At 46.7% G+C, this 25,271-nt stretch overlaps 2 protein-coding genes across 5 annotated transcripts; both read right to left on the reverse strand.

Annotated features, from left to right (window-relative positions):
- Positions 1-636: 636 nt before the first annotated feature.
- Positions 637-5,237, reverse strand: camlg (calcium modulating ligand). Its single transcript, XM_056441990.1, has 4 exons — positions 5,041-5,237; positions 2,591-3,039; positions 2,445-2,510; positions 637-1,830 (listed from the first exon to the last, which is right to left on the reverse strand). The coding sequence occupies exons 1-4, from the start codon at positions 5,192-5,194 to the stop codon at positions 1,615-1,617; spliced, it is 885 nt and encodes a 294-aa protein (XP_056297965.1). The 5' UTR covers positions 5,195-5,237; the 3' UTR covers positions 637-1,614.
- Positions 5,238-6,687: 1,450 nt separating this feature from the next.
- On the reverse strand, positions 6,688-25,185 carry sec24a (SEC24 homolog A, COPII coat complex component). 4 transcript variants are annotated; one of them, XM_056441412.1, is made up of 25 exons: positions 24,867-25,185; positions 21,533-21,597; positions 20,795-21,409; positions 19,224-19,391; positions 18,894-18,971; positions 18,404-18,454; positions 17,846-17,997; positions 16,649-16,827; positions 16,407-16,509; positions 15,785-15,911; positions 15,273-15,382; positions 15,045-15,157; positions 14,840-14,958; positions 14,337-14,392; positions 13,981-14,187; positions 13,673-13,796; positions 13,308-13,466; positions 12,956-13,129; positions 12,712-12,822; positions 10,433-10,608; positions 10,211-10,348; positions 9,997-10,101; positions 9,034-9,126; positions 8,787-8,890; positions 6,688-8,188 (listed from the first exon to the last, which is right to left on the reverse strand). In XM_056441412.1, the coding sequence occupies exons 3-25, from the start codon at positions 21,327-21,329 to the stop codon at positions 8,074-8,076; spliced, it is 3,297 nt and encodes a 1,098-aa protein (XP_056297387.1). In that variant the 5' UTR covers positions 21,330-21,409; positions 21,533-21,597; positions 24,867-25,185; the 3' UTR covers positions 6,688-8,073. The 4 variants fall into 4 exon arrangements, with proteins under 4 accessions (XP_056297387.1, XP_056297370.1, XP_056297359.1 ...); XM_056441395.1 differs by lacking the exon at positions 21,533-21,597 and having other exon boundaries at positions 15,785-15,908; XM_056441384.1 differs by lacking the exon at positions 21,533-21,597.
- Positions 25,186-25,271: the final 86 nt, after the last annotated feature.

Genomic DNA, 25,271 nt, shown 5'->3' on the forward strand with positions numbered 1-25,271 from the left:
GTATGATACCAAAGTTTAAAATCTATGGACTGAACAAAAATAATTGAATTAACTTATTTGAGCTGAAATCTTCAATATTATATAGAACTTGAAATATTGTAATAATAATTTTTGGTATAACACTTTACTATATATATATATATATACATAAATATATCCAAATACTTCATAAGAATGCATATAGTATGATACCAAAGTTAAATATAAAGACAACTTGGCCTATACCATGGTGTTGTATGTTGTGCAAATAATATACAAACACAATTATTACCTTGTGGGTTATATTTTTAATTTTTTATATTTTATTAAAAATTTGAACATGTATTTTATTGCGCATGGCAATGCTATGCATATAAGCCAGCCTCACAAATGTGCGACACGATATAGTTTTTGCACTGAATATATCAAATATTTAAAAAAGTTACTTAACATAGTTCTCCTTTATCTTCTCTTCCTTAAATAACAAATTACAGTGAAACACTTACAATATCCTTAATTTATTAAATATATATCAATACCTAAAATGATCCTGTATATTATAAAGCATTGGAATATAGTGAGGGTCTACAAAGGTGCCCTGAGGAACCGACTACACCGGACCGACTACACCTCTGAATAAAGAGTCAAAACAAGATGTCACACAAGTAGTTGTATTTATTTGGTTTGAATTGTCCCATTATTCATGTCATATTACTGTCTTTTATCAGACTGTTTACATCACGTCAACACTGAAGTAAGATGCTGTAAACATTATCAAAAACAATCAAGAAGGTGAGACATGATGAAATACATTGAGAGAGAGAGAACTAAGCACAGAAAGAGCGTACATATGGAACACGTCACCTACTCAACACAAACTAAACACTTCCCCCAAAAGTTTTAAGCTTCCTGCGTTTTTTAAGCTCTTGGCCGTGCAAAAGAAAACTTAATTTTTTTAATTCAAGAATTAAAATGCTTCCTCTGACTTTAAATACACAAAAAAGGAAGAGAGACTCAATCATGAGGTGATGAAACATTACTGAAATCCTCTTTGATCTCCGACTGAAGGACGTCGCCTTGAGAAATACCAAGAAGTGCGTCTTTTGTCCTTGAATAGTTTACTTCTTTCTAGCTAATGTCGTAGATGGAAAAGAGAAGGGCCACAGTTGGAGAGATAAAATAAATAAATTGAATTTTGAGATCTTTTGAGCAAATATTAACAAAAGAATGAAAGAAAAAAAAATCTGACTCCTGAGAATAAAGTCAGAAAAATATCTCAGAAAATTAAATATTGCAAAACCTTTCATGTAATTTACACTTTTGTTTAAAATAAAAAAAAGGAAACTTTGTGTTGGACCTCCACGGTGGGCGCCATCGGTGGTTATCTACCTGTTGAGGTGCAGAGGTGACGATGTCGTGCACGACGGGAAAAGCTTTATGCTGATTAATTAGAATCAATAATTAATTATAACATCAATTCACTTTCATTTAAGCCAGAAGTGGATTTTTTTAGAACAGCCGTCCCTCTAAAAACAACAACCTCGAGACTCTGTGTAGCTTTAGCACGTGTGGAATCCTGGACCAGCGGCCGCATGGACTCGCCGGGCGCCAGGGTGGACGAGAAAGGGGGCGGAGTTACGGAGATCCTCCCGGGTCCGTCGGGGGAGTCTCTGAGCCGACGAGCAGCAGGATCTCGTGCGACAGGATGAAGGTGAAGAAGTAGACGCAGAGGTCGGCAAAGACGTCGCCCATCCTCCGGTAGGTGTCCATGGAGCGGTTGATGACCTCGCCGGGGATGCCGGACAGCAGCAGGGCGGTGGTCAGCACGGTGGTCTGAGCCTTCTTCTCCACCTGGAGGAAGAGGAGCGGCACGCAAAAAATAAAGACACGATGACGATGACGCTCGACCCGAACGAAGAAGAAATAGTGTAACGTGAGCCAATCGTCACGACAACTTTTTATTTATCACCTTTCTGATTGTCACGTTTTATGGGGCATCTTCTGGTTTCGTTTGTTTCTTGCGTCTATTTTTTGTCTGGATGACTTGTTGGGGGCAAATGAGTTTAATAAAGTTTTCTAATACAATCTACAAGGAGCTTTGATTGTGTGTTGGTCCTGGCGCCCCCTGTGGACGAATGTGGTAGTGTCTCCGAGCACCACAGGCTAGCTTTAGAAAACGCCTCATTTTACTGCAGCGGGGTCCGACAGGCTGCTTCTCGCTCGTCCTGGTTCTGGTTCCCCGTGTCTTAATGAACCCGTCCCGGTGGGGTTATTAAATTATTAAATTATTATTCATAACCAGTTCAAAGTTCCTTACAGTAACTTTACCGATCATCAAAATCATGCATGTCCCCGTTTTCCACAGCGAAGCCTCCATCTTCAATTGAACATTGTAAATCGTGGCTGACATTTAGGAATGAATCAGAGTCCCCGACGGCGGGTCAGGGGTCATAAAACAAACTCACCGTGGGGAAGTATTTGGAGAGCCCCATGTAGGCCAGCTCCAGGGTCAGAAACGGAGCGAATATCGACTGGAATGAGAAGAAAGAAAGCGATGAGTTTCACTCCTTCACGTCCCGATGATCCACGTCCACGCCCTCGGGAGACTCACCAGAAACGTGCAGACGAAGCCGCGGGCGAACACGGCGAGGAGGACGCTGCCGACGAGCCGGAAGAGTCGGAAGGGATCGAACTCGTCCGGCTCGGGCGCCGCGCCGTCCGGCGACGGCTTCTCGTCGGCCAGCTGGCCGCGCAGCTTCATGGCGTCGTCGAAGCGGGACAGGTACTTCTGGAGGCCGCGGCGCGGCGAGCCGTCGCCGTGGCCATCGTCCCCCGGCGCCCGCTCCCCTCTCGGCCTCTGGCGGATCTCCCCGACACCCAGCGGCTCGCCGCCGGAGTCCGGCTCCGGCGAGCCCGTCCGCTCCGGCGTGGAGCCGCGGGACCGGCCGCCGGGCGCCGAGGCCTCCGACAGGAAGGGGGGCGGCGAGGAGGACGAGCGCGGCTCGGCCCGGTCCAGGTCCAGGTGGAACCGTGGCTCAGAGGCACGCAGGAGCGCCGCGGCTGAAGGGGCAAAACATCAGGTTTAACTAAAATATGTATTTACTTGTACTCACTTTACTTGTATCCAGATGTGGTCCTAGTCTACCTAGGTCTCCTCCGATGTGGTCCTAGTCTACCTAAGTCTCCTCCGATGTGGTCCTATTCTACCTAGGTCTCCTCCGATGTGGTCCTAGTCTACCTAAGTCTCCTCCGATGTGGTCCTAGTCTACCTAGGTCTCCTCCGATGTGGTCCTAGTCTACCTAGGTCTCCTCCGATGTGGTCCTAGTCTACCTAAGTCTCCTCCGATGTGGTCCTAGTCTACCTAAGTCTCCTCCGATGTGGTCCTAGTCTACCTAAGTCTCCTCCGATGTGGTCCTAGTCTACCTAGGTCTCCTCCGATGTGGTCCTAGTCTACCTAAGTCTCCTCCGATGTGGTCCTAGTCTACCTAGGTCTCCTCCGATGTGGTCCTAGTCTACCTAGGTCTCCTCCGATGTGGTCCTAGTCTACCTAGGTCTCCTCCGATGTGGTCCTAGTCTACCTAGGTCTCCTCCGATGTGGTCCTAGTCTACCTAGGTCTCCTCCGATGTGGTCCTAGTCTACCTAGGTCTCCTCCGATGTGGTCCTAGTCTACCTAGGTCTCCTCCGATGTGGTCCTAGTCTACCTAGGTCTCCTCCGATGTGGTCCTAGTCTACCTAGGTCTCCTCCGATGTGGTCCTAGTCTACCTAAGTCTCCTCCGATGTGGTCCTAGTCTACCTAAGTCTCCTCCGATGTGGTCCTAGTCTACCTAGGTCTCCTCCGATGTGGTCCTAGTCTACCTAGGTCTCCTCCGATGTGGTCCTAGTCTACCTAAGTCTCCTCCGATGTGGTCCTAGTCTACCTAGGTCTCCTCCGATGTGGTCCTAGTCTACCTAAGGTCTCCTCCGATGTGGTCCTAGTCTACCTAGGTCTCCTCCGATGTGGTCCTAGTCTACCTAGGTCTCCTCCGATGTGGTCCTAGTCTACCTAGGTCTCCTCCGATGTGGTCCTAGTCTACCTAGGTCTCCTCCGATGTGGTCCTAGTCTACCTAGGTCTCCTCCGATGTGGTCCTAGTCTACCTAAGTCTCCTCCGATGTGGTCCTAGTCTACCTAAGTCTCCTCCGATGTGGTCCTAGTCTACCTAAGTCTCCTCCGATGTGGTCCTAGTCTACCTAAGTCTCCTCCGATGTGGTCCTAGTCTACCTAAGTCTCCTCCGATGTGGTCCTAGTCTACCTAAGTCTCCTCCGATGTGGTCCTAGTCTACCTAGGTCTCCTCCGATGTGGTCCTAGTCTACCTAGGTCTCCTCCGATGTGGTCCTAGTCTACCTAGGTCTCCTCCGATGTGGTCCTAGTCTACCTAAGTCTCCTCCGATGTGGTCCTAGTCTACCTAAGTCTCCTCCGATGTGGTCCTAGTCTACCTAGGTCTCCTCCGATGTGGTCCTAGTCTACCTAAGTCTCCTCCGATGTGGTCCTAGTCTACCTAGGTCTCCTCCGATGTGGTCCTAGTCTACCTAAGTCTCCTCCGATGTGGTCCTAGTCTACCTAAGTCTCCTCCGATGTGGTCCTAGTCTACCTAAGTCTCCTCCGATGTGGTCCTAGTCTACCTAAGTCTCCTCCGATGTGGTCCTAGTCTACCTAGGTCTCCTCCGATGTGGTCCTAGTCTACCTAAGTCTCCTCCGATGTGGTCCTAGTCTACCTAGGTCTCCTCCGATGTGGTCCTAGTCTACCTAGGTCTCCTCCGATGTGGTCCTAGTCTACCTAAGTCTCCTCCGATGTGGTCCTAGTCTACCTAAGTCTCCTCCGATGTGGTCCTAGTCTACCTAAGTCTCCTCCGATGTGGGTCTAGTCTACCCAGATCTAGTACCCAGACGTGGTCCTAGTCTACCCAGATCTAGTACCCATATGTGGTCCTAGTCTACCCAGATCTACTACCCATAATCTGACGACGGGACCACACTAGAAGAAGAAGAAAGGGACCGGGTCGGTGGCGACGTCATACCGTTGTTGTCAGTCTCTTGCTTGGTGAAGCCGACGATTCGGTTCATCCGGTCCTCGGAGTTCATGAGCAGCTTCCTCCGGCGGATCTCGGCCCTGCGCTGCGCCACCGACAGAGAGCCGGTCTTCTCCCCCTCGGCGGCCTCTCCGGCCTCCATGTTCGTAGATCTCACGGGCAGAAACACACCGACGGAGCGACGTTTCTGCGAAGAGACGGCGCGCGGTGATGACGTCAGCGCGCCGCCGGGGTTCATGAAAACCCTCGACGCTGACTTGCAAGAAACATATAGGAGGGTTAAAATGTTTTATGTATGCTTTACATATATATTACTTGACTACGTATTTGTACTATTGTTTTGTTTGCTTTCTTAGTTAATTTATTATATTATATATTTATTTACACTCTATTGTGATTTGTTATGATTCCATATTATATATTAAATATATTATATATAATATCTAATATATATATTATATGGAATAATAGAAAATGCACAATATACAAAAGAATAGAATATAAAAATTAATTAACTAAATGTATGTAGTATAAATAATAAAGTATAAATAAATATATATAACATGGAATTATATATATAATGGAATAAAAATAGAATAAGAATGCACAGTATATATAAAACAAAAATAATATATATATAATAGAATTATAAAAATGCACAATATAAAGATATATAATAGAATAGAGTAGAATAATAATAATATATATAGTGCTTTTTAAATTTTGCTATGCTATTTCTTGGACATTGTTTTATACAAAGTGCATGTTTCAGATTATTTTATACAATTTTGTTAAAATATTTATAGTGCTTTTTTAAACTTTTATTTTCTTGCTACTAAAATAAAAAATTCTCCTTACATTATTAATAAAGTAACTATCTAACTTTTGGTATTTCAATGAGAAACAGCAAAATATAGACATTTAAAATGCCAGAGGGGCACTTCCAATATGTTATGAAAGTAAATGTACTGATACCTCATAGTAATAAACTATTGAATACTATAATATCATTGTATTATTTCTTGTACATAACTAAAACCTTAATATTAATTCAAAAACATGACTAAAATTATGAATACAAGCATCATTGTTTCTTACTAATTTAATAAAATTAAAAGGATTATTGTTTAACATAAACCATCAGTTTTTATTTTTTGACTATACTATTAAATTATTTTTTATATATATTATATACTTAAATTGTGTTTTTTACATTTTTATTATATTGCTACTTGTCTGAATAAAATACAAAATTATTCTATATTATTAATAAAGTAGATATCTATCCTTACATTTGTATCTTCTTTAAAAAAAAATTAATTTCAATGAGAAATAGCAAAATACAGACATTTAAACCACCAACATGCCAGAGGGGCTATTCAAATTTTTTATGAGTGAAAGTACTGATACCTCACAGTAAAACATAATTTAAATATTATTTGTTGTGCATAACAAAAACCTTCAAATTAATTCAGACAAATGTCTACAAGTACGAATGAATGAATCATTGCGTCCTGGTCCGTTATTCCTGAGATGAGTCCATCTGTCGGGTACCGGTTCACCTCCTGCAAACTTTCTTATTTAAAAACAAAAACATAAATTTAATCCACACCTTTGAAATGACCTCTGTACAAACACAGGCTATATTTTTATTTTCATCTTTTTTTCCTTCTTTTTGTTTTTAATGAAAGACAATTTTGTGCATTAAGGCCAAAACATATCCGTCTGTTCCTAAATACATGTCGTTGCTTATATAATACATAGATTACAAAGTGTAAGAAATCAGACCAAAAAGAAATAAAGAAAAGAAAACTCTTAAATTCACTCAGTCCAGAGAAGACTGACTATTATTGGTCCATATTCTTCACTCGCCGAAACACACAACTACATTAAAAAGCCCCAAACGCCGCACTTCCTTCGTGTCGTTTCACCTTAATAATTCTACTAAAATCAGCAACATTTCTTCAACTTTATTTAATGCGGTCTTTTTCAATATACAAGTATCAATAAGCATGATTAAAAGATCACAATGGCTTTGTTATGTCCGTGTTAAAGAATTTCCCATATCCTATTATATTAAAATATTTCATATATAGAGTCCGTATTTAAACAGGTTTAATAATAAAAAGTGACTTCCCCGTCCAAGGCAATTATAGAAATCAATCCGATCGAGAGTCTCATAAATTATTAAGATTATCTGAAAACAAAAGACGATGAAATGAACCGACAGAACAGGGACGTCCGAAAGAGAGCGAGAGAGAGATGGGTGAGGGGGTGGAGAAAGGAGGACACATCAGACCAATGAAAACGACTTCCCGCCGCAGGGTCCACACATTCAACGCAGCGATGGCGGTCTACGGATTTATTTTGACACACACACGCACACGCACACGCACACGCACACTTATAATGACTGAGAAAAAAAGAAAAGCACATGTTCTGTCCTTCAGGTACGATATGAAGAGTTGGTAGAGCTCAGTTGTGACGCTCTACAACAAGTGCAGACACACCAAATGTCTTCTTGAACCCCATTCCTAAGCACACACACACCCTCACACACTAACACACTAACACACACACTTTCAGTTTGCCTGGACCGTATCTGAGCGATACCTCAGTAAGACAGCATTGTTCTATGAGAATAAACACCGATTCATTCACCACACACTCGCCGTCACCAGCTTGGATTCCTTACACTATTATTTGTCTTTCGAAAAAAAAATCATGAAGACCGCCCCCCCCCCTTTCGGCCGGTTTAAAAAGAGAAAAGATAACGGTGACTAACGAGCGCCAGCATCGATTCTTCGTCGCCCTCCGTCCGTCACGGGCTTTAAATCGAGGAGCGAGAGTCTTTCTTTTAGAGAGAGATAGATATGGTGCAGCTGGAGATGGAGCAAGAGGCTTCCTCGTGTCTGACTCTCACACACACACTCTCCACGTACACACACACTCTCCACGTACACACACACACACACACACACACACTGATTAGCGTCCTCGCCTCCACAGTCCCACTGAAGACTATTTGGAGATCTGCTGCTGGAGGTGGAGCAGGAACTCGTAGTAGGAGAGGGCCGACTCCGTCCGGTCCTCGATCATGTTCTGCATGAAGCTGGGCTTCAGCTGGCTCTCGTCCCTGAGAGGGTCAGAGGGGGGGGGGGGGAGGGCGAGAGAGAAAGAGTGAGTTAGCTGTAGTTCTTCTGCGGATTGGATGCTTCTAATTTTCTGAGAGAGAAACTTTTAGAGACGCTCATCTCTCGCTCCTCTTTAAACCGCTCTGAAGTCGGTGTGAAAACCCTTACAAATGTTAATCTTGTCCTTTCACTTTGTAAAATCATCTATAGTTTAAAAAAAACACAATTTAAATGATCAGGAAATAAAATATTATTTTCTCGTAGTATTCTTGGAATTAGTCGCTTCATAACAGTTGGGGTCCAAGTTATACATGTGTGAGTTTCTTATGGATATCATACATCAGCCTTGTTTTGAATTGTTATTAAGGGGCCTTTTAAATAGTATCAAAATATCCATCCATCCATCCATTCTCATCCGCTTATTCCGGGGTCGGGTCGCGGGGGCAGCAGACCCAGCAGGTTGACCCAGACATCCCTCTCGCCCGCGACACTTTCCAGCTCATTCTGGGGGATCCCGAGGCGTTCCCAAATATATTATTATTATATTATAATAATGAACTCTTTGTATAATTCTACACGCCCCTGCAGGGCGCCGCCCACCTGACGACGAGCAGGGAGGGGAAGAACGGCCTCTGGTCCCTCAGCCAGCCCACGAACGCCCTGGTTCTCTGAGACTCGGGGGTGTCCAGCTCGGGGAGCAGGTACTGTGAGGGGGGGGGAGAGAGAGAGAGAGAGAGAGAGAGACAGACAGACAGACAGACAGACAGACAGAGAGAGAGGGTGCGCTGAGTGAAAACTGCTTTTCTATTGGTTGCTGCGGTAACGATGGATCTGGAGCGTCTCCTACCAGGTTGTCGGGCACGGCGGCGTAACTCGTGACCCCGAGGACCTGAGTCAGGAAGCTCAGGGGGCAGTGGCGTCCGATCCACAGATACATCACCTTTAAATAAAACATAAATACAGATCACCTTGAGGAACAGAAGATAAATATTAAATACAGATCACAAGAAAATAGTGAGGCGGCATTGAGAGCTACTAGGTGCTTAAAATAAAATGTTGGCTTGTGACGTGGTGCGTGACGTGGTTGGTGGTGTATGCATCAGTAAGACGTGGTTGGTGACGTGGTTGGTGGTGTATGCATCAGTAAGACGTGGTTGGTGACGTGGTTGGTGGTGTATGCATCAGTAAGACGTGGTTGGTGACGTGGTTGGTGACGTGGTTGGTGGTGTATGCATCAGTAAGACGTGGTTGGTGACGTGGTTGGTGGTGTATGCATCAGTAAGACGTGGTTGGTGACGTGGTTGGTGACGTGGTTGGTGGTGTATCTTATCAGTAAGACGTGGTTGGTGACGTGGTTGGTGGTGTATCTTATCAGTAAGACGTGGTTGGTGACGTGGTTGGTGGTGTATCTTATCAGTGAGGCGTGGTGAGGTGGTTGGTGGTGTATGCATCAGTAAGACGTGGTTGGTGGTGTATCTTATCAGTAAGACGTGGTTGGTGACGTGGTTGGTGGTGTATCTTATCAGTAAGACGTGGTTGGTGACGTGGTTGGTGGTGTATCTTATCAGTAAGACGTGGTTGGTGACGTGGTTGGTGGTGTATCTTATCAGTGAGGCGTGGTGAGGTGGTTGGTGGTGTATGCATCAGTAAGACGTGGTTGGTGACGTGGTTGGTGGTGTATGCATCAGTAAGACGTGGTTGGTGACGTGGTTGGTGGTGTATGCATCAGTAAGACGTGGTTGGTGACGTGGTTGGTGGTGTATGCATCAGTGGGGCTCCCCGCGCCGCCTGCGTGTCTCAGAGCTCGCACCGTGCCGGCGTCCATGAGGAACGCCGCCTCCCGGCTGAGCTTCTCCACCGACAGCTGCAGCACTCGGGGCTGAGGGACGGTCCGCTCGCTGATGCTCAGAGCGCCCTGAGGACGCAGGGGAAGGACAGAGGAGACAAGGAGACGCGTAAAACAACGGCCGAACATAGCGGAACGAATACAAAAAACTCGACTCCGTCGGGGCTCACGGCCTCACCTCATCCGTCAGGTCGTCCACGCGGTAGAGCGCCGGGTGGATCATCAGCATGGCGTAGACCAGCGGCTGGTACTTGAGCTGGCACATGGCGAACAGCCGCTCGTCCAGCCGCGTGCTGGTTCCCGTCCTGAAGGCTTTCTGCAGGGCGCAGGAAGCGGAGGTCAGAGGGGAAGCTCGGGGGGGGGGTTTGGACTTTCGGAGGTTTGCCGTCGGTAGTCTGACCTGCTTGAGCAGAGCGAGGATGAAGAGGGGGAAGAGCCGGAGGCAGGCCGGGGCCAGCAGGCCGGGCTGCTGGATGGTCAGCACCGACTGCCGGTACGACGTCAGCGAGTCGATGGCCGCGTTGGTCATCGCGTCTCTGGCGTCGCTCAGACTGGCCGTCGCGGAGCGGTCCACAGCTGGGGAGAGAGAGAGGGAGAGAGAGGGGGGGTGGGGGATTATAAAATATCTACAGTTACAGTTCGGTCGTTCGGCTCACGGTTTGCCCCGGTGGCCGTTTACGGTACTCTCTTGTGTTACCGGTGAGCTGGTTGAGATGCATTTAAAAATATATATCATGCAAGAATCTAGATTTTAATCTTCTAAGATTCTGAATTCATTCACATCTATTCGTAAAAAAAGAAAATGAATGTTCATATTATTGTGTACTTTTTTTTTTTTTAACGCTTTGGCAATATTTAGTTTTTGAATTTAAGACCAAGTTAAATTAAGTTAAATAAATGTTGACACATGAAAGAAAGAAAAAAACGGTAACAATATAAATATATATTATATATAAATATATTAGATTTATATATTTAAATAAATATATATTATATTTAAATATATACACTACCATTCAAAAGTTTGGGATCACTTAGAAATGTCTTTATTTTTCAAAGAAAAGCATTGTTTTTTTCAATGAAGATAACATTAAATCAATCAGAAATACACTCTATACATTGTTAATGTGGTAAATCACTATTCTAGGTGGAAACGTCTGGTTTCTAATGAAATATCTCCAGGTGTATAGAGGCCCGTTTCCATCAACGATCACTCCAGTGTTCTAATGGTACATTGTGTTTGCTAATCGCCTTAGAAGACTAATGGATGATTAGAAAACCCTTGAAAACCCTTGTGCAATTATGTTAGCACAGCTGAAAACTGTTTTGCTGATGAGAGAAGCTATAAAACTGGCCTTCCTTTGAGCTAGTTGATTATCTGGAGCATCACATTTGTGGGTTCGATAAGATTCTCAAAATGGCCAGAAAAAAAGAACTTTCATGTGAAACTCTCCAGTCTATTCTTGTTCTTAGAAATGAAAGCTATTCCATGCGAGAAATTGCAAAGAAACTGAAATTTTCCTACAGCGGTGTGTACTACTCCCTTCAGAGAACAGCACAAACGGGCTCTAACCAGAGCAGAAAGAGAAGTGGGAGGCCCCGGTGCACAACTCAGCAAGAAGACAAGTACATTAGAGTCTCTAGTTTGAGAAATAGACGCCTCACAGGTCCTCAACTGGCAGCTTCTTTAAATGGTACCCGCAAAACGCCAGTGTCAACAGTGAAGAGGCGACTCCGGGATGCTGGCCTTCTAGGCAGAGTGGCAAAGAAAAAGCCATATCTGAGACTGGCCAATAAAAAGAAAAGATTGGTATGGGCAAAAGAACACAGGCATTGGACAGAGGAAGATTGGAAAAAGGTGTTCTGGACAGATGAATCCAAGTTTGAGGTGTTTGGATCACACAGAAGAACATTTGTGAGACGCAGAACAGGTGAAAAGATGCTGGAAGAGCGCCTGACACCATCTGTCAAGCATGGTGGAGGTGATGTGATGGTCTGGGGCTGCTTTGGTGCTGGTAAAGTGGGAGATTTGTACCAGGTAAAAGGGATTTTAAATAAGGAAGGCTATCACTCCATTTTGCAACGCCATGCCATACCCTGTGGGCAGCGCTTGATTGGAGCCAATGTCCTCCTCCAACAGGACAATGACCCAAAGCACACCTCCACATTGTGCAAGAACTATTGAGGGAAGAAGCAGGCAGCTGGTCTGCTGTCTGTAATGGAGTGGCCAGCACAGTCACCAGATCTCAACCATTGAGCTGTTGTGGGAGCAGCTTGACCGTATGGTCCTCAAGAAGTGCCCATCAAGCCAATCCAACTGGTGGAGGTGCTTCAGGAAGCGTGGGGTGACATTTCAACAGATTACCTCAACAAATTAACAGCTAGAATGCCAAAGGTCTGCAATGCTGTAATTGCTGCAAAAGGAGCATTCTTTGACGAAAGCAAAGTTTGAAGAAAAAAATTAATACTTCAAATACAAATCATTATTTCTAACCTTGTCAATGTCTTGACTATATTTTGTATACATTTTGCAACTCATTTGATAAATAAAAGTGTGAGTTTTCATGGAAAACACGTAATTGTCTGGGTGATCCCAAACTTTTGAACGGTAGTGTATATAGATATATTTGTATAAAGATATATATTTAAATATATATAGAAATAACTTTTGGTACCTACCCATACAAGCCAGCAGTCCAGTGATGGCCTGAACATCAGCTCCAGCAAAGATGTCCGACAGAGAGTTGACCACCGGGAGACACAAGGTGTGGACACGGATCCTCCTCTCTCCTGGAAGACCAAACACATGTTAACACATCAACCACGACCCTGTGTGTGTGTGTGTGTGTGTGTGTGTGTGTGTGTGTGTGTGTGTGTGTGTGTGTGTGTGTGTGTGTGTGTGTGTGTGTGTGTGTGTGTGTACCTTTGCTGGACGTATAAAGCAGTGCGGCCTGGAAGGAAACGACCTGCATGTCGTCCAGGTTTTCCTCGATTGACATCTGAACCGCGAAGCCGGCGTCCGGGTTCACGTTGGGGAGCGACAGCAGATCCGTGGAGCGCACGAAGAAGTTCCCGTGGAACGTGTGGATGGACAGACCTGCCGAGAGAGAGAGAGAGGGAGACCAAAATCAATCAAGCTGGACGGAGGGCACTGAAACAATGCAGACCTAAAATTAAATGAGAAATTAGTATTTTCTTATTTTGTGGTGAACTGCCCCTTTAAAAACAGAAGGTTTAATTGATTTAAAGAACATCGTTAAGGTCGTTATCAGGACCTTTGGTGCAGCGGATCCTCATGACGGCCTCGAAGCCGATCTTCCGGGTCAAGTATCTCTTCAGGTCCTTCTGGAAGCACTCCACCTGAGCGGGGGTGTGCTGGTGGTGGTAGGAGGGGTAGTAGTAGACACTGCCGGCCGAGTATCTGGATATGCAGCCTGGGGGGGAGAAAGAGAGGGAGACAGAGCGAAGCAGAAAGAGACGGAGAGAGAGAGAGACAGAGAGATAGAAAGAGAGAGGGAGAGAGCGAGACAGAAAGTGCACAAAACATAAAAAATAAATATATAAATAATAAATGTGTCTCTCATGCCGTGAACCCGACTGAGCAACTCAAAGTACTCGGTCTGGAACTCGTGGATCTTACCGAGCGACGCCAGGTCGCAGTACTGGGAGCTGAGCAGGAACAGGTCTACCGCCACCTGCTGGCCGGAGCAGTCCAGCGCCAGCTTCTTGTAGAAGTCCGTCGCCGGCGACAAGTGCTGCACGTCCTGAGGAGAAAACGCACGACCTTCATATTTCAGATTCTATATCGAGTTCTGAGAAAATCAACGACACAGAAGGAAAACACCGAAAAGGAACACGAGCGAAGGTTATTATACAAGATCTGTGTCGGTTAGGGCTGCAACGATTATTTTAATAATCGATTCATCTGTTGAGTATCGTTTCGATTACCTTGGCCGCCGCCCGCAGGTTGGGGTCTTCTCTGGAATGGAGGGTCCCCACGCCGAGGTTGGGCAGCTGGGTCTGAAAGATGGACATGCGCCCCCCGGTGGGCAGCAGCAGCTTGTAGGCGGCCTGCAGCGCCGAGCCCAGGGCGGACTGAGTCTCCATGGTCTTCTCGAATAAAGTTGGCAGGCTCTTCAGCAGATCCTGCACGAGCTGAAAGACGAGACGAGAATGTTAATGTCTCCTCAAATAAAGAGGAACGCACGGCGACGCCTCAAAATCCATATTTAGACGAGTCTGAATTTCGGAGGTTTTGGTTATTCACATTAACAACGCTGGAATAAGAAGCCAAGTTTTCTTACTTCTTTGCATTCATTGAGGTTTACTAGAAGGCTGTCTGGTGTTGGTAGAAAGATATCTGAGGAGCACAACAGTTATTATTTAAACATATATAACACACACACTAATATCGTGCCAGTAATGACATGCATTGTTAAAAGTGCAACAAATAGGTAATCCATTTATAAAAAGTCATTATTTATGGTGCAGTTTAACTTAATACTGGTGATTGTTTTCTCAAATATTGCGAACATTTGTTCATATATATATATATGAAATATATTTATATAAATAATATGCATATATATATAAATAAAAAGAATATATGAATAAATACGTAAATATATAGATAAATACATATAAATATACATAAATAAAATAAATAAATATATAAAATATACATAAATAAATAAAAATAAATAATTATAAATTAAATAAATATATATATATACGTGTGTGTGTGTATTTTTAGTGTCCCGTTGCTGTAGTAACGAGCGTTAATGAGTCTCCTGCTGCGTCGCCTCACCTTCGATGTCGGACACAATGAGCATCTGCGGCTGAGAAAGTCCCTCCTGGAGGTTGTAGAAGTGGATGGTGCTGTCGAAGGTGATGAAGCCCACCTTCGTCCGGGCGTCTCCGGGAAGCCTGCGGCAGACAGACGCACTTGTTACAAAAAAATTAATGTCTTTGTGTACTTCGCCGGCGGCTGGAAATGGAGTGTTTGAACGTACGCGTTGATGTTGTCCAGCAGCGACTGGCAGAACACCGTCAGGTAGCCCGTCTCCACCGCGTTGTGGGACACGTCCAGGATGAAGAGGTAGACGGCCGGCTGCGGTGGCCTCAGCTGGTGAATCAGACACGTCAGGGTCAGTGAAGACCCACCAGCACCGTCGGGTCGCACAACGTTGTGTTCATTTAGTTGTTTGGGTTGCCAACGAGGTGCAGCTGGCGCAGCCTACCATGTATTCTGAGGGAGCGATGAATTCGATGGTGGCGTTCTGGACCTCGGGTCGTCTGTGTGGCTCTCCGTACGACCGGCTGACCGGGTTGTACATGAACTCCTCTGGAACTACACACACACACACACACACACCATTTCCTCATATTACAACATCTGTATATAAATCACAATAATAAATCATCATATAACAAAGTAGACGTACTCATTTAAGATGCAAAGGCATGAATACCGTTAAAATAAATAAGAAAAATATTTGAAGCAGAAGTTTGGGTATTGGACCACCGAGTAATAACTTATTTAAATTCACCAAAAGTAAACATGTGCATCTTGCCGGTCTGCAAAAATGTAAATAAAAACTCTCATTCCTCCCATCACTGAAGAAAGAAAAGAAGCTTCTTAGCCAAAAAGCGACGACACTCATAGGCCAAAAGCTTCACAACTTCTGCCTCGGTCATTTGGGACCTAAGTGAGACGACCCCCACCCTCGTCTCTATCTGGTCACTTTCTTACCGTCGTTGACCCGAAAGCACAGGTTGCACTTCCACCTCCTCTGGTCCAGGAACGAGACGAAGGGGTTGATGTAGGTCCGGCACGACCGACACCGGACGATGGTGCTGGACGTCACCACAGGAAGCTGCTGCAGGGAAATGGAAACACGGTGAGGAGTTCCCTCCGGGGCACCGCGAGAAACCCGTTTTTTTTTTTTTGCAACCGGCATTTCAAGGTGAAAAAAAAAGAAGAAGGAAAATAACAGAAGTGGGAAAAAACCGTTTCCCATGATGCAACAGCTCCGTTGTCTTTGGCCTCAATCAACACAAACTCATTCCAACGGATTCTGCCCAGAGGCACATTTAGTCAAATCCTAGTTTGAAGACACCGACGTCTTCTGCCTCGAGCATCGCCGTCTGGCTCATCGCCAACTCCTCTATTAGAGGACGCTTTCATAAGGCTGATATTACAAAAAGGTAATTTGGTGTCATCCGATAACCCAACGAGAGCGGCTAGCGTTACGTCGTTAACCCCGTCGCTTGAACAGTCTGCGGAATGTTTTTTTTCCTTCATTTTCCATTTAAAAGAATTACTTTCTTCCCAAAAATAACACCACAAAACAAATGTCCAGATCAAGTGTTACCGAAAGGTCTTTGAAGGGGTGCAGCAGCAAGCCCAGCGGCATCTTGGCTTTATTGAGCAGCGACTGAGTCTGAGGGATGCTGGTCAGCGTACTACGAAACACCCTGAAGGAACACACACACACACACACACACACAGGAGCGGGGATCAATCAACGCTTACGCTGGTCAGAAGGAGAGAAAACCGCGAGCGTGTCGTTCCTCAGGGGCATCGAACAGACAGCAGCAGCAGTGCGAGGCTTACTCCGGGTGGCAGTTGATCTTCTGCAGGTCCTGCTGGAGGCAGGGCGTGGGGGCCGGGATGGGGGTCGGGGGCAGCAGGTTCCTCTCCTGCAGCAGGTTCACCACCCTCAGGGCCTCCGGGGTGCTGGCCTGGAGGCTCAAGGACGCCAGGGACGGGCTCAGCCCCGGGCCGCCGTGTGGCTGAGAGACGGGGGAAAGAAACGGTGCACGTGAAGGGCTCTCCCAGTGCACGTGAAGGGCTCTCCCAGTGCACGTGAGGGGCTCTCCATGTGCACGTGAGGGGCTCTCCCTGTGCACGTGAGGGGCTCTCCCTGTGCACGTGAGGGGCTCTCCCTGTGCACGTGAGGGGCTCTCCATGTGCACGTGAGGGGCTCTCCCAGTGCACGTGAGGGGCTCTCCCAGTGCACGTGAAGGGCTCTCCATGTGCACGTGAGGAGCTCTCCATGTGCACGTGAAGGGCTCTCCCAGTGCACGTGAGGGGCTCTCCATGTGCACGTGAAGGGCTCTCCCAGTGCACGTGAAGGGCTCTCCCAGTGCACGTGAAGGGCTCTCCCAGTGCACGTGAGGAGCTCTCCATGTGCACGTGAAGGGCTCTCCCAGTGCACGTGAAGGGCTCTCCCAGTGCACGTGAAGGGCTCTCCCAGTGCACGTGAGGGGCTCTCCATGTGCACGTGAGGGGCTCTCCATGTGCACGTGAGGGGCTCTCCATGTGCACGTGAGGGGCTCTCCATGTGCACGTGAGGGGCTCTCCATGTGCACGTGAGGGGCTCTCCATGTGCACGTGAAGGGCTCTCCCAGTGCACGTGAAGGGCTCTCCATGTGCACGTGAAGGGCTCTCCATGTGCACGTGAGGGCTCTCCATGTGCACGTGAGGGCTCTCCATGTGCACGTGAAGGGCTCTCCATGTGCACGTGAAGGGCTCTCCATGTGCACGTGAAGGGCTCTCCATGTGCACGTGAAGGGCTCTCCATGTGCACGTGAGGGGCTCTCCCAGTGCACGTGAAGGGCTCTCCATGTGCACGTGAGGGCTCTCCATGTGCACGTGAGGGGCTCTCCATGTGCACGTGAGGGGCTCTCCATGTGCACGTGAGGGGCTCTCCATGTGCACGTGAGGGGCTCTCCATGTGCACGTGAGGGCTCTCCATGTGCACGTGAGGGGCTCTCCCTGTGCACGTGAAGGGCTCTCCCAGTCACTCACCTGCGGGTACGGCTGAGGACCTTGGGTGTTAGGCTGCGTGGCGGCCTGGATGGCGGGGTGCATGGGGGAGGGGGTGTTCTGGTAGCCGGGCGGGAGGGAGGGGTAGTGGCCCAGGTGCAGACCAGGTGTCCCGGGCTGCTGGGGCGGGACACCTGTGGAGGAAAAAGGGGGCGGGACCAAAAGGAGGAATCAAACCCACTGAAAGACGTGATGGAATATCTAAATCCCATTCAGCATCGATGCTCCACTGTGTGTTTAGTGAAATAAAAAATGGTCGTGAAGAAGCGGTTACCTATGAAATAAAGGCTAAATTGACCCTTAAATGCCTGCGGTGAGAATTGAAAGAGGAAAACAGTTGTGACTCCTTTATGAATGACTGGGTTTGGATCCTAATCGGATCTTTGTCGGGTCAGAGTTTGATTTATTATTCATACACCGAGGGGAGCAGATATAAAGCAAGACGAGAGCCACTCGGATTATTTAAGGAACATCTTATTCATCGTCACATACATTTAAAGTCAGAGGGACGTTGGTGTGAAGAGGACCTGGTGGTCTTACCCATGTGGTGGTCCCCATGATTGTAGCTGCTGGGATCCGGGGGGCCGTTGCCTGTTTCCAACCAAACGGAAGATGTGAGGAGAAACTTTTTCTGTGACACTTTTCCGCTCATCCACAGCCGGATGGATACGAAATAACAAGAACATGACACGATCAGACACGATCAGACACGAGGAGGAACACGAAAGACGAAGCAAACACAACAGGTGTAACGCCGACGATGGGAAGTGATGATAAAGGGCTTCAGAAGAAATGTTTGTGGTTGACACGGAGAGGAATGGATGACGGCTGGAGGCAAACTATGGACAGGAGACCAGGGAGCACCAGGGATGCACCGACAGCAGCACCGCGAGCTTCCTAGAAACTCAGGCGCTGCATTTAAGCACCAATTTGTTTTTTAGAATGAGTGCATCCATGATACATTGAACAACAACAACAACACAGAGAGGACAGCACGGACACCAACGGCTGCGGAAAGATTTGGCCACACCTGGACATTCAATATCACCCTCCGGGCAGTCGTGCTCAGCGGGGGGCAGAGTGCTGTTCACTGCACCCCCGCACTGAGCTGGCATGTAGAGGAAGGAGGGAGGGAGGGGGACAATGGAAGGCGATAAGAATTTAATTAAAGGACAGACAGTTACAGACAGTGTCGCCCACGAAAAGCTCAGCTTTACGAACTTGGATCTCTGGGAAGTGACATTGAAAAACTAGTAGTGGTAAAGACCTTATCACACCGTACCAAACCTTTAGGACAAAAGCACAAATACAACCATATATATATATTTTATTTTTTTAAAATTTTATTTAAAGAGCTCACCATCTGCTCGGGGTGGTGGAGGCGTGGCATTGGCCATCGGGGGTCCAATGGGAGGAGGCGCTGCTGGCTTCATAGCTGGTGGCGGGCCGGTGGGCGGGGGGCCGTAGGGAGCTCTGTTGGGTTGGTACGCGTCGGGAGACATGGGAGTCATCGGCGGGGGGGCGGTGCCTGGTGACAGAAAAAAACAACAACGATATAAACAACTCAATCATAAAGTGGCTAACAAAAACACAGGAGGGAAAAGGTGGCAGGATTAGGTGCGATACGATGAAGGCTCAGCGTGTTCATCTCTAACGACAAACCGGCCGACGCAGACGTGCCTCGGATGAACTCCACGGATAACTTGCTCCCGATCGTTAAACGAGGAAAGAGCGTCCGCCTCGTGTGGAAGGAGGAGCAACACAAGTTACCAAGTACTGCCATCGGTCAGGTTGAGGTACGTTTACAGCCGAGCAAATTATAAACGACGAATTTATCTAAAAGAGGAAAGAATCTAGAACTTCAGGGACAAAAGGGACATCAAGAGTGTACAGATTTAACTGGGTTAGAGATTATAGGCTCAAATGATAATCCTCTTTACTTAGTTTATTTGGGGGGGGGGGGGGGGGGGGTTCCATACCCGCAGTGAGGTCTTCACTCGAAACATTTCACTGACAAAATACTGTTGATGTCGGAGTCTTTTGACACTTTGAGGAGCTCAACGGAGCCAAAGCTGTTCCCATAGATTATTGCGGCCGGCTGAGCTAAAAAAAATGTCTCACTGCCCCCATTGTGCTGGGAAGATACGCCCCGATGTGGGAAAAGGTCACGAAAAAGATCTGAGTGAATGTGATCAGCCACTAACAGACATTAACAGAGAGGCCGGGGCGATCATGGGACCGCGCCGCGATGCGAGAGTTTAATCCAAGGTTGAATTACTCAATGTTCTACCCAATCGTCCAGGAACGGCGGCCTCGGGTTATGCAATCGACTGTTTTACTTCTGTTTTTGACACTGAGGTACAATCTCACAATAATAAATGAAACCACGACCTGAATCTCTCTCAAAGCTACACTTTCAGGCTGTTAAACGCAGAAGAAAGCAAAAAGAAAAGCACCGGAAACTGAAACATGTTTCTCTTTTAAAATACTCCTAAAAAGCCACGTCACGCTGCCTCATCGGGAGCAGTAAAGATCCGATGTGAACTTTGTTCAGATTCAGGGTAAAGGAGTCCCCGTGCCGGACAACATGTTCAGAGGACAGAGGACAGGGGACAAGGTCCAGCTCCCACGTATCAGCGTTGGTGATATGAGCGTCTGCAGTGTCAGAGAGAGAAGACGCCGTCGTTTAGAGGGCAGAGTGGTGGCTATCTTTAACGACTAAATCTATACGCATTACCCACATTGCAGTGGTTGAGTAACAGTGAGCTTGGAACGAACGGGCTAAAGTTCATTGGTCTGATTCATTGAAACGTGGAAGGCTCGAGTCACCGTTTTATGAAGATGACACAAGGAGTGCCGGCATCTTCAGATTATCTTTTGCTCCCGACTCTTCTCGATGGAACTTTCCAGTTCCCGATTGCATCGTCCTACCTGGCTGGGTATATCCGTGCTGAGGGGTTCGGGGCATCCGCGGGCCCGGTGGCTGCGGCCCGCCGTGGGGCACGTGATGCGGTGCCGGTGCCGGTGCTGCAGGTGCAGGGCTGTAAACTGACGGCGGCGGCGGTCCGGTCGAATTTGAAGCTGGGTTCGCGTGACGAGGCGCCGGGCCGCGGGGAGGCGCGTTCACGGTGGCGGGCGGCCCCATCGGTGGGGGCGCCGCGTTGTACTGCCACGCCGGCGCCACGGGATGCTGGGGGTTTGCGTAGTAGCTACTAGAAGACACGGCGGGAGGGGGAGGGGTGGCCTGTGCAGCGGGCAGCCGAGGGCCGGGGCTGGCGGACTGAGGAGGGGTGTGGGGCGGAGGACCGCCCACCGGGGGCCTCGGCAACAGCGACTGGCCCGACGGCGCCGGGTAGGATGTGTGCGGCGGGCCGGGCTGGTAGGAGCACACCGGGGTGACGGGCTGGTACGGCCCAGAGGGGTAGAGTCCAGGGTGGGCGGGCGTCGGGGGGGCTTTGGCCTGCATGGCGTTGTAGGTGGGTTGGTGAGGCGCGCCGTAGCCCACGCCGGGCAGCTGCTGCGGGGCAACTGGATTCTGTGACGGACCTGGAGAAGAGGAGACATGAAAATTAATGAAATACAGGCACGTTAGTCAAATCTATGCAAACAGCCGGCTTATGTTTATTCAGTTATTGCATATTTCTTGGAACCAAGAGATCTAAACCGTACCAGAGGAATTGCAGAGCGACACGTCACTCCTTAATAAAGGTGCAGTTTGTAGGATTTGGCAGCTTCTAAATGGAGAAATGTTGCAGACTGAAACAATAAACTTTCCCCGCATGCCGAGCGTGGAGGACAACCAGCGTGGGAAATACACGAGGACAAAACTGGCCCTAGGAAATATAATTTTCCCCCCCAATATCACGCAAAAAACGTCCCCATAATTTCCTCTCAGAAATCTGATAATTTAATAGCGTTTCATTTGTGTTCTTTGGTGTGTGAGTCCCGTCTGTGTTGCCCGTACTAGGTAGGTATAAACAAACAAAAACAATAAATAGGATTTTTAATAATAAAGAAAACAAAGAAAAGTTATAATTGTTAATAATGGTCTAAAAAATAATAATAAATAACCAAGAAATAAGAATAAAATTGAATGATTGTCTGATTTATGTTTTCTGTTTGATTTTTGTTCAGAAAATCTAAGAAAACACTTTGAAACTGAAGACTACTGCTTAATAATCTTATTATTACCTAATAGTCTTATTACTGCGTAATAGTCATATTATTACCTAATAGTCTTATTACTGCCCAATAGTCTTATTACTGCCATTGTTATGACAATTGCTCATATACTATAAGCCTAAATAGGTATATTTATTATTTTTGTACAAAAGGTTAAATGTTATTTCACAAATTTCAAAGCATGGACCCAATTTTTTTTAAATGCTCCTGGATTTCAGTCAGTGGGGGAAAAACTTCCCCCTAAAAAACATGTAAACTTCCAACCCTGAGGACTCCAGTGAGTCACGTGACGTCCTCAAGGAGATCACGTGTGTCAGTCTGTCCGCTCTGGGCTCCTGTAGGAACATGGCGGTGACTCTGAAGACGACGAGCCTCTGACTTACAAACTGTTGGATCCTTTCTGCCGTGTGGCCTCACATTGAAAAGCTCAGAAGCCGAAGCCAGAAGCTTCCCAGAGAGACGACAACAGCAACGCAGCTGACTTCAAAGTGTGAAAGGGGTTTTCTTTCGGTCTAAATCTGAAACCCGGTTCAGAAAGCTGACTGGAAGACAGACGGCAGCGTGCTGGGAGGGACGGCTCAACAAGTAACACTCGGATCCACCGAACGACCAATGAGCCGACGGCCGAGGGTCTGACCCCGTTACCTGGATTTCATCCCCGTGATCCGCGTGGGGCTCCAAGACTTCTCAGACTTCTGCTCAGAAAGAAAGCCTCCATTGGATATTGTGATATTCGTTACATCCAATTTGTGAATGTCAAAAACAAGAACCGCGGCGTCAAGAACTTTAGAGCCAACCGGCGTCCGCTCAGAAACTGAAGTGGAAGCCGAGCTCGGCGAGTCGGAGTGAGACGGGATGAGGGAACAGCTTTTAAGTTATCTAGTCTTTTTATGCAGAACTTTGGTTCCCCTAATTTAGTTTGTCTGTTTTTAATTTATTTTTAATTTATTTGGTTTTTCATTTAAAAATATACTTTTAAATGTAATATTGGTTTCTTGCTATTCCACTTGTTTTGCTTTTACTCTCTGTGGAGCACTTTGTAAACACTGTTATATAAATAAAGTTATTATTATTATTATTCAGAAAAGCCCGGGACATCGGAACTCCGACAATCACAAATCAATCCACAAAAATAAAAAAAGAAGGTAAAACATAATGGAAGTTATTTTTTGGGGTGTGTTTATGGTAAGAATATGCGAGATTAGCGAACAGAAAACCTTTAACTATGATCTTATTACACAAAGCCACACTATATTAAAGCTGTGGAAAACATACAAGTGATCGTCATCGCGTATGAATTGATCATTCACATGACAGATATCCGATTATAACAATTGATTAACAATCATTCTTCTGAAAACTCATCATCCGCTCTGCTGAAATGTTTTCATGGATCGTTTCTGTTGTCAGGAACACATTGTTTTCAAATCTACCGACGGCCGGATTACCGATCGGATTAAACAATTAAGAGAGGGGGGGAGGTAAGTAATGAACATTTAGAAGTTCAGACATAAATCAAAGTTTGGGGAAAAACCACCTGCAGCATTATGAAGAAGAAGAAGTCGGTGCAACACAACATCATCGACCTTAAAGATTACGAGTGTCTTAAACCACAACCTGCAATAGTTTCACTGAATTATCTTGAATCAGGAAGGTAACCAGTAAATTAAGGTTGTTTTTCACTCGGCATCCGTGAAAAAACCCCGAGAGATATATGCAGGGAAACTCAAACTGATGGAGGCCAATTGGATGAGCCTGGAGAACGCCCTGTGCAGCCGCCACTCATCTGGATCATCCCCAATGCGCCACGTGGAAAACAAAAAGTATCCAGGTTCCCATGGATCGTGGTTCTGTCTGCACTCTGGTCCTGCACGACACCCACTGCCATTATCATCATGAGGAGTTGCATTGCAATTAGTACTGCCACTTACTGCATTTAAATTAGTATTGCCAATTACATTACTGCTTTTATTACCATTGTTATTCTATGGCATCCACTGTTGCTGATATTTCCATCATGCCCACGACTCATGATATGAATAATGTCTGTCAAGTGAATTGTATACATTGTTCATTCTGGTCACATGACATCTATTAACTCCTCCGTTGATCTCCCAGAGGTTTCTCACCCGTTTCTCCCTGTTAAAGGGTTTTTGGGGGAGGAAAGTTATCCTGAACCAATTTGAGGTCACAGAGGATGTCGCACCAATTTTGTAACTTGTGATTTTGGGCTGTACAAGATAAATTGAAATCTAGCCAGTACTGCAAAACAGGTGAGGGGACAAATACACCTGTGGATGAGATCACTCAGCAGCAGTGTGTCTGTACAGGAGCAGCTGGAGACGAGTCAAAGCCTGTTGGGTTGTTATGACAGGAACACTCCCGGCGAACTGAACAGCTCGACAAGAGCACCAGAACACAGTCGGTGCAACACAACAACTCCCGTCTTAAAAGCCATGACACCTGTTGACAAATTCCTTGTTTGTGCAAACTTACTCGGCCAATAAAACTGATTCTGAAACAACAAGCAGCACTAGTTAAACAGAGTGAGCATGACAGGTAGAGTTAGTTGTTTTGACCATCTTCAGTCATGACCCAGGTCAGGATGAACCCCCATGCGACTGCACGTACCAGCTGGCTCCTGCTCGGCTAACGTTACCTCGAGCCACAGCGAGCCGGTGACGACGTCTAACAGTCAGCAAACAGCCTCAAGACAAGATGCAAGAAGTGCTGCTAGCTTCTTACTCGCGTTGAGCCGGATAGCTCGCGTTGGGCGACTTTGCCTTGATGTCCCGTTAATTGCATTTTAAATAGTACTTACCATTTGCATATGTCTGTCCCGTCCCCGTCCCGTTCTGGGAGTTAAACCCCGCAGTTGACATCTTGAAAACAGACACCGGGACCTAATTTAGAGAGGTGTGCTCGGGTCGGCTAATAGCTTAGCTGCGTCTTTAGCTCGCTAGCGAGCTGGCTTTCTGGGTAAACGTTCAAACCTGTGATGGTGAAGGTGAAGGTGACGTCTCTTAATGTCTTAAAAAAGCGAATAAGCCGACTGCTTAAGGCGATCACTCGGCCATGGCTGTTACCGAAACCCCGTTCGACAACCGACAGGTGAGTGACGACAGGCCTAGTCGGAGTAAATCGTGTGAGACGCTTCTCCTCTTTCACCGGAAGTTGGGATCACCCAGGATCAACGTAAAACTCGTCGGGCATGCGCAGTGTGTAC

The sequence above is a fragment of the Pseudoliparis swirei genome, chromosome 3, assembly GCF_029220125.1.
Source record: "Pseudoliparis swirei isolate HS2019 ecotype Mariana Trench chromosome 3, NWPU_hadal_v1, whole genome shotgun sequence".
In the NCBI taxonomy this organism is placed as follows: domain Eukaryota; kingdom Metazoa; phylum Chordata; class Actinopteri; order Perciformes; family Liparidae; genus Pseudoliparis; species Pseudoliparis swirei.

Bases quoted from the DNA above. Each gene is read 5' to 3' on its own strand.
- camlg (XM_056441990.1), bottom strand. From the start codon at position 5,194: ATGGAGGCCGGAGAGGCCGCCGAGGGGGAGAAGACCGGCTCTCTGTCG. The intron at 3,040-5,040 runs GTATGACGTCGC...TTGCCCCTTCAG, and splicing joins GCAAGAGACTGACAACAACG to CCGCGGCGCTCCTGCGTGCC. The intron at 2,511-2,590 runs GTGAGTCTCCCG...TTCTCATTCCAG, and splicing joins GCTTCGTCTGCACGTTTCTG to TCGATATTCGCTCCGTTTCT.
- sec24a (XM_056441384.1), bottom strand. From the start codon at position 24,927: ATGTCAACTGCGGGGTTTAACTCCCAGAACGGGACGGGGACGGGACAG. The intron at 21,410-24,866 runs GTAAGTACTATT...CCTCTTCTCCAG, and splicing joins GGGACAGACATATGCAAATG to GTCCGTCACAGAATCCAGTT. The intron at 10,102-10,210 runs GTGAGGCCGTGA...CTGCGTCCTCAG, and splicing joins TGGACGACCTGACGGATGAG to GGCGCTCTGAGCATCAGCGA.